The sequence below is a fragment of the Cherax quadricarinatus genome, chromosome 47 (genome assembly GCF_038502225.1).
Source record: "Cherax quadricarinatus isolate ZL_2023a chromosome 47, ASM3850222v1, whole genome shotgun sequence".
Classification (NCBI taxonomy): domain Eukaryota; kingdom Metazoa; phylum Arthropoda; class Malacostraca; order Decapoda; family Parastacidae; genus Cherax; species Cherax quadricarinatus.
Window position 1 is genome coordinate 24,424,024 of NC_091338.1, and position 8,896 is coordinate 24,432,919.

The 8,896-nt window shown below is 40.3% G+C and overlaps 1 protein-coding gene across 1 annotated transcript in view; it reads right to left on the reverse strand.

Moving 5' to 3' along the window:
- LOC128696575 (probable glutamate receptor) overlaps positions 1–8,523 on the reverse strand; it is a 97,525-nt gene extending 89,002 nt beyond the window's left edge. Inside the window, 2 exon segments of the mRNA XM_070094642.1 lie at positions 8,170–8,200; positions 8,383–8,523. Coding sequence (XP_069950743.1) covers positions 8,170–8,200; positions 8,383–8,436 — 85 coding nt within the window. The 5' untranslated portion in view covers positions 8,437–8,523.
- Positions 8,524–8,896: the final 373 nt, after the last annotated feature.

The window sequence follows — 8,896 nt, forward strand, 5'->3', positions numbered from 1 at the left end:
CGTACCCGAAATACCACTCCCTACTCACACAAACTCGAAACCATAAGGTCTTGCTCCAGGAACCTTTCTTCCCGTACTGCTGTATACACTCCTGTCCTGTCCTGTCCTGTCCTGTCTTGTCTTGTCTTGTCTTGTCTTGTCTTGTCTCGTCTCGTCTTGTCCTGTCTTGTCCTGTCTTGTCCTGTCTTGTCCTGTCTTGTCCTGTCTTGTCCTGTCTTGTCCTGTCTTGTCCTGTCCTATCCAATCTTCAGAACTAATACACGTCCGTTTTCATAACAAATCTCGTCAACCGGCGGGTTTTGTTAATGTAGTGTTTTTTATACATATTTTTCTACAATGTCCTGCATAATACTGGATAAATAAAATTTACTTATTAAAAAAATTCTCTGTAATAACACTAGAATTCCACTTTTAATCGGATGATGAATTTTATTAAAATAATTTTTGGGATTTAATCTTAAAAAGTTTAGGTACGTATCTACGAAAATTATTTAGACAAAGTGTTCGGCACTTTTTTCCGAGTAATAACTTGAAAATGTAACTTCTGAACAACTTTAAAACTTTAAGAGCTATTGTAGTTTGCTCAGAGGAAAGCACTTGCTGTTTAAGGGGCTTTTGACTACTAATTTCAGTACTTTATTTAATGAATATGGATATTTATTTTAATATAATAAAAACATAAGAACATAAGAAAGAAGGAACACTGCAACAGGCCTACTGACCCATGCGGAGAAGGTCCATGTACCCCCCCCCGAGTAGCCCAATAACCCACCCAGTCTGGTCACCCCCACTCAAGGAAGGAGCACGGCACCAGACCCAGCGGCACAAGCTAGTCAGGTCCATCTCACACCCACCCACACCCACTCATGTATTTATCTAACCTATTTTTAAAACTACACAACGTTTTAGCCTGAATAACTGCTCTCGGGAGTTCCACTCATCCACAACTCTATTACCAAACCAGTGCTTTCCTATGTCCTTCCAGAATCTGAATTTTTCCAACTTCAAACCATTGCTGCGAGTCCTGTCTTGGCTGGAAATTTTCAGCACGCTATTTACATCCCCTTTATTTATTCCTGTTTTCCATTTATACACCTCGATCATATCCCCTCTAATTCTACGCCTTTCTAGAGAGTGCAGATTCAGGGCCCTCAGTCTATCCTCATAGGGAAGATTTCTGATACATGGGATCAACTTTGTCATCCTCCTTTGTACGTTTTCCAGAGCATTTATATCTATTATGTAATACGGTGACCAGAACTGAGCAGCATAGTCTAAATGAGGCCTAACCAAGGATATATAGAGTTGAAGAACAACCTGAGGACTTCAATTATTTATACTTCTAGATATGAAGCCAATAATACTGTTAGCTTTATTGCGAACACTAATGCACTGTTGTCTTGGTTTTAAATTACTGCTAACCAGAACTCCTAAATCCTTTTCGCAATCAGTAGTATTAGATCTACATTATTTAGTTTATATGTGGCATGGCTATTTACCTGTCCAACATTTAGAACTTTGCATTTGTCAATATTAAACTGCATCTGGCAGTTCTCCGACCATTGCATCAGCCTATTCAAATCATCCTGGAGTGCTCTAGTGTCCTCATTAGAATGAACTGAACGGCCTATTTTTTTTTTATTATTATCACACTGGCCGATTCCCACCAAGGCAGGGTGGCCCGAAAAAGAAAAACTTTCACCATCATTCACTCCATCACTGTCTTGCCAGAAGGGTGCTTTACACTACAGTTTTTAAACTGCAACATTAACACCCCTCCTTCAGAGTGCAGGCACTGTACTTCCCATCTCCAGGACTCAAGTCCGGCCTGCCGGTTTCCCTGAATCCCTTCATAAATGTTACTTTGCTCACACTCCAACAGCACGTCAAGTATTAAAAACCATTTGTCTCCATTCACTCCTATCAAACACGCTCACGCATGCCTGCTGGAAGTCCAAGCCCCTCGCACACAAAACCTCCTTTACCCCCTCCCTCCAACCTTTCCTAGGCCGACCCCTACCCCGCCTTCCTTCCACTACAGACTGATACACTCTTGAAGTCATTCTGTTTCGCTCCATTCTCTCTACATGTCCGAACCACCTCAACAACCCTTCCTCAGCCCTCTGGACAACAGTTTTGGTAATCCCGCACCTCCTCCTAACTTCCAAACTACGAATTCTCTGCATTATATTCACACCACACATTGCCCTCAGACATGACATCTCCACTGCCTCCAGCCTTCTCCTCGCTGCAACATTCATCACCCACGCTTCACACCCATATAAGAGCGTTGGTAAAACTATACTCTCATACATTCCCCTCTTTGCCGCCAAGGACAAAGTTCTTTGTCTCCACAGACTCCTAAGTGCACCACTCACTCTTTTTCCCTCATCAATTCTATGATTCACCTCATCTTTCATAGACCCTTCCGCTGACACGTCCACTCCCAAATATCTGAATACGTTCACCTCCTCCATACTCTCTCCCTCCAATCTGATATTCAATCATTCATCACCTAATCTTTTTGTTATCCTCATAACCTTACTCTTTCCTGTATTCACCTTTAATTTTCTTCTTTTGCACACCCTACCAAATTCATCCACCAATCTCTGCAACTTCTCTTCAGAATCTCCCAAGAGCACAGTGTCATCAGCAAAGAGCAGCTGTGACAACTCCCACTCTGTGTGTGATTCTTTATCTTTTAACTCCACGCCTCTTGCCAAGACCCTCGCATTTACTTCTCTTACAACTCCATCTATAAATATATTAAACAACCACGGTGACATCACACATCCTTGTCTAAGGCCTACTTTTACTGGGAAAAAATTTCCCTCTTTCCTACATACTCTAACTTGAGCCTCACTATCCTCGTAAAAACTCTTCACTGCTTTCAGTAACCTACCTCCTACACCATACACTTGCAACATCTGCCACATTGCCCCCCTATCCACCCTGTCATACGCCTTTTCCAAATCCATAAATGCCACAAAGACCTCTTTAGCCTTATCTAAATACTGTTCACTTATATGTTTCACTGTAAACACCTGGTCCACACACCCCCTACCTTTCCTAAAGCCTCCTTGTTCATCTGGTATCCTATTCTCCGTCTTACTCTTAATTCTTTCAATTATAACTCTACCATACACTTTACCAGGTATACTCAACAGACTTATCCCCCTATAATTTTTGCACTCTCTTTTATCCCCTTTGCCTTTATACAAAGGAACTATGCATGCTCTCTGCCAATCCCTAGGTACCTTACCCTCTTCCATACATTTATTAAATAATTGCACCAACCACTCCAAAACTATATCCTCACCTGCTTTTAACATTTCTATCTTTATCCCATCAATCCCGGCTGCCTTACCCCCTTTCATTTTACCTACTGCCTCACGAACTTCCCCCACACTCACAACTGGCTCTTCCTCACTCCTACAAGATGTTATTCCTCCTTGCCCTATACACGAAATCACAGCTTCCCTATCTTCATCAACATTTAACAATTCCTCAAAATATTCCCTCCATCTTCCCAATACCTCTAACTCTCTATTTAATAACTCTCCTCTCCTATTTTTAACTGGCAAATCCATTTGTTCTCAAGGCTTTCTTAACTTGTTAATCTCACTACAAAACTTTTGGTGTCATCAGCAAATTTGCTTATGTCGCTATTTATTCCCTCATCTATGTCATTTATATAAATTGTGAACAACAACGGGTCCAACGCTGACCCCTGAGGAACACCGCTTGTGACGTGCCCCCATTCTGATTTCTCCCCATTTATGCAAACTCTCTGCTGTCTATTTGTCAGCCATGCCTCTACCCAGGAAAAAAATTCTCCTCCTATTCCGTGTGCCTTAAGTTTCCTCAATAGCCTCTGGTGTGGAACTCTATCGAAAGCCTTACTGAAGTCCATATACACAATATCATATTCATTACCATGATCTACCTCCTCAAACACCTTAGTGAAAAAAATTACTAAATTCGTAAGACAGGAATGCCCCTTTGTAAAACCGTGTTGAGATTCATTAATCAAACTGTGCCTGTCAAGATGGCTACGAATTTCTTCGGCAATTATTGATTCCATAAATTTTCCCACTATGGAGGTAAGGCTTATTGCTCTGTAGTTCGAAGCCAAGGTAAATAGGTATTACATTTGCCATGTTCCACTTCTCAGGCGCTTTGCCAGTTTGTAGTTATATGTTAAAATGATTAGCCAAAGGTATGCTAAGTTCCTCTTTACATTCCTTTAACACCCTTTCAAACAGTTCATCAGGGCCTGGGGATTTGTTAGGTTTTAGTTTCTCTATTTGTCTGATGACCATGTCACTAATTACCGCAATCGTACATAGTTTATTATGCTGTTCTACATAATCTATTATTTCAGGAATATCGCTAGTATTTTCCTGGGTGAAAACTGAGAGGAAGTAGGAATTGAGAATTTCACATATATCCTTATCACTGTCAGTGATCTGACCAGAGTTACTCCTAAGTGGGCCAATCTTGTCCCTAATCTTGCTTCTGTATACCTGAAAGAACCCTTTTGGGTTAGTCTTTGAATCCCTTGCGACCTTAGGTTCATAATCCCTTTTTGATTTTCTTATTCCTTTCATTATTTCTCTCTTTAATTAAATATATTGATTTTTTAACTGCCCATCCCCTCTTTTGATAAGCCTATATATGCCTCTCTTTTGACCAATGAGATGTTTTAATCTATTGTTCATCCATTTGGGACCATTTTTGTTAGATCTAATTTCCCTACTCGGAACAAAAGTTGTCTGGGCAGCTAGAACTATGCTCTGAAAAGCTTCATATTGGCAACCAAGATCACCTACCTGACCCATAGTCAGTACATCCCAATTTAGCCCACCCAGGTAATTTTTCAGTCCCATGAAGTCGGCCAAGCGAAAATCTGGGACAGATTTGATTGCAGTTATCTGGGTAATTCCATGATATATTGAAACTAAGTGATTTGTGATCACTTTCCTCAAGCTCCTCATTAACCTCAAGATTATTAATTAGTGACTCTTTGTTGGCAAGAACCAAATCAAGCAGATTGTTTCCTCTAGTTGGTTCTGTCACAACCTGTTCTAAAAAGCATTCCTGAACCGTTTCAAGAAAGTCACTAGACTCAAGATTTCCTGTCATATTGTTCCAATCAATTTGTCTAAAGTTAAAATCTCCCATTATCACAACATTTTCATATCTAGATGTTTTATGAATTTCGTCCCATAACAGCTTACTGCACTCCCTATCAAGGTTTGGGGGCCTATAAATCACCCAAAATTAATTTGTCACGACCCTCGAGAAACTGTAGCACATCAGATTCTGTGTTCGATGTTTCTAATCTTATATCATGTCTAAGACAACAATTTAAATTTTCTCTGACTTACATCGCCACTCCACCACCCTTCCTGTTGACCTTATCAGTGTGGAATAGTTTATAACCCTGTATGTTGCATTCAAAAGGCATTTCTCTATCTTTCATGTTGAACCAGGTCTCTGTTATACCAATAATATCTATATTACCTACACATGCAAGTAATCTTAGCTCATCTATCTTATTTCTTAGACTCTTACTATTTGTATAGTAAACCTTAAGGGAGCTAGTCACTCGTTGCCCTCTACTATCTCTCTTTGTTTGTTGATCAATTGATTTGCCATTACTAGCAACTTTATTTTTAATATTGTCTTTTAAACATATCACTGAGGTATCCCGGTAATAACTGCTGTTTTTAACCCTAATGTTGCAGCCTGATTGTTTCCCACAAACACCCATACCTCTACTACAGAGCGCCTCATTTAATTAGCTTTAAATTTGTAAATCTTACATATCTTACTTATTGGAAAGATAACATTGTCTTTGGGTAGTTAAGGCGGAAATTTATTTATTACTGATAAAATCTGGATTTCTTTTCCATATGATAATTTTCAAACGTCTGTTGAGTTCTATGTCTTCAAAGCTGATATTTAGCTGGAGGAGTAACCTATACCGCACTCTGTACTGTTTCTTTTACGTGCACTTAGGCAGAGGGAATTCTGGTTTTTGAATACATGGTATACCTTTCCTAGTGTAGCAATAATAATAACTTACCGTAAATGCGAAGCAGGTCGGAGACAGTCACAATGTTACGGTCAGTCCTGAAAACATAACTGTTCTTCTCGGAACACGTTACAGCACAAAGACGATCAAGCGACGCCAGGTGGGGAAGCTATCACCAGGTACACTGGTGCTAAACGTTGTCTGGGCAAGATGGCTCCCAGTGTTAACCTGATCGTGAGTTTGAATGTATGGGTCCCAGCAGGTTCGACCCTTCTCAGCCACCGACTAGGCAACAATAGTTAACCTTGTCCTCTGATGTTTGACTAAGTGTTAAACTTGTCGCAAACTCCATAGTATATTGGTGCATATATACCTAGACTGATCGAAGACATTACATACTTGTACTGAGAGCAATCTCGGAGTTAATTTCAACTTACAGTGTTTTGCAACATTAGATAATTTGATAATTTGCAAAGCTAAGTACAAGAGACCAGTTAAGCATTTTCATGAGGTCGAGGCCTCTGGGCAACAATAACAAGAAGTTATCTATCTGCGTATTTAGTAATCTGATGAGAAAATAATAAATCATTTACGAAAATAAAAATCTGAATAATTTCCAGTTATATTAAAGAAGACACTAATTTATCCAGCACACACAACATAGTCAATTTAAAGCTTTAAAAAGATTTTCTAAAATAATAGTTCAGAACTTGAGCAACCCCTCTCCATCTTTAAATTTACCGTGAGGACGAGGCAGCTGGGCCACTGTCACAACTTACCGTGAGGACGAGGCAGCTGGGCCACTGTCACAACTTACCATGAGGACGAGGCAGCTGGGCCACTGTCACAACTTACCATGAGGACGAGGCAGCTGGGCCACTGTCACAACTTACTGTCACAACTTACCATGAGGACGAGGCAGCTGGGCCACTGTCACAACTTACCATGAGGACGAGGCAGCTGGGCCACTGTCACAACTTACCATGAGGACGAGGCAGCTGGGCCACTGTCACAACTTACCATGAGGACGAGGCAGCTGGGCCACTCTCATAACCAGTGGCGCTGCTAGGATTGGTGTCACCCGGGGCGCCATCTTTGTTGTCACCCCCATGAAATCCAAGGGCGGGGGGATGGGGGAGTAAACTCCAGTTACGTCTCTACTGCATGACCAGTGACTAATGTTTAGCAATGAGAACGTTTAACCCTTAAACTGTCCAAGCAGATTAATGTTCACATGTGTAGTGCTCCAAAAGTAGATCTACGTTTTTTTTTACATATTTTCAAATATAATAAAAAAAAGTAGAACAAAGTTTTTGACACGTTTTCAAATGTAAAAAAAGAAAATAAGATCTACTTTTTTTACATACTTTCAAATGTTGAAAAAACGTAGATCTACGTTTGGACAGTTTAAGGGTTAAGAGTCATAATTCGAACAGGAGAATACTTCAACTTTATTAATGATAAAATAAATAATCGTAGTAATATTGAGGAAACTCAAATACCACTTTGAGTACAGTCAACAGATCCTACATTTATTCATCTTCAACAATGCAAAAAAAAAAAAAAAAAATGAAAAATAAAGGAAAAATTGCAATATCAGAGAAAAACTAGTTCAGATTTGACCTTGAGTACACCTAACATCTCGGCGAATCTGATCTTACATTTCCTTGTCTTCATTCCTGCAAAATCATCTATCACATCATCAAAATCAACGATTTTCCCTATATAGGTTTATTTGTACACCGTATTCATATAAGAGGCTATATAGAAACAAAGAATTCTTCTCTTTTGTTGCTGCAGCTCTGGTTTGGGCATTAGTGTCACCTTCTTATTAGAGGATCGATGGTGTCACTCGGGGAGGCCCCCGCCCCCCCTTTACAATGCCACTGGTCATAATTTACCATGTGGGCGAGGCAGCTATGCCACTGTTACAACTTACTATGAAAGCGAGGCAGCTGGGCCTCTGTCATAACTTACCATGATGGCGAGGCAGCTGGGTCACTGTCATAACTTACTATGAAAGCGAGGCAACTTCGCCACTGTCACAACTTACCATGAGAGCGAGGCAGCTGGGCCACTGTCACAACTTACCATCAGAGTGAGGCAGCTGGGCCACTGTCACAACTTACCATGAGGGCGAGGCAGCTGGGCCACTGTCAACTTACCATGAGGGCCAGGCAGCTGGGCCACTGTCATAACTTACTATGAAAGCGAGGCAACTTCGCCACTGTCACAACTTACCATGAGAGCGAGGCAGCTGGGCCACTGTCACAACTTACCATGATGGCGAGGCAGCTGGGGCACTGTCACAACTTACCATGAGGGCGGGGCAGCTGGGCCACTGTCACAGTGAGAATCAGTAACACCAGGAGTGACCCTATACATGTCATCGTCATCGTGGGTGACTACAGCGCCGTGTCTGTTGTGGATAACAAGCTTCGCTAAGGTTCCATTTTTCTTATATTCTTCCCAGGTTATTCAGTTATCCTATTAAATGTTTAGGATTTTCATTAATTACATTTTTCTCTGGCTATAGTAACTAATTGTCTTAACAATGCGTTTTCGTAATTTAATTAACCCCAAAGACATTAGGTGACATAAGATTGTTTTTCCCTCAAAGTAGTGTTGCGATTCTTACCAAAGATTTTTCATCCAATGAAGAATCAGTAAGTGTTATTCACTGTGTTCAATTATCTTTTCATTTGATTGTAAATTCAGATTCTTGCAAATTTTTTTCATAAGTAATATCTATCCCCTGTTATTATTTCAGATAATATTGAATCCATCCTTAGAAAATAAGGTTACTAACATATCTTGAATTACGTTTTCTAATGTTTTAAACATTAAACTTCTAAT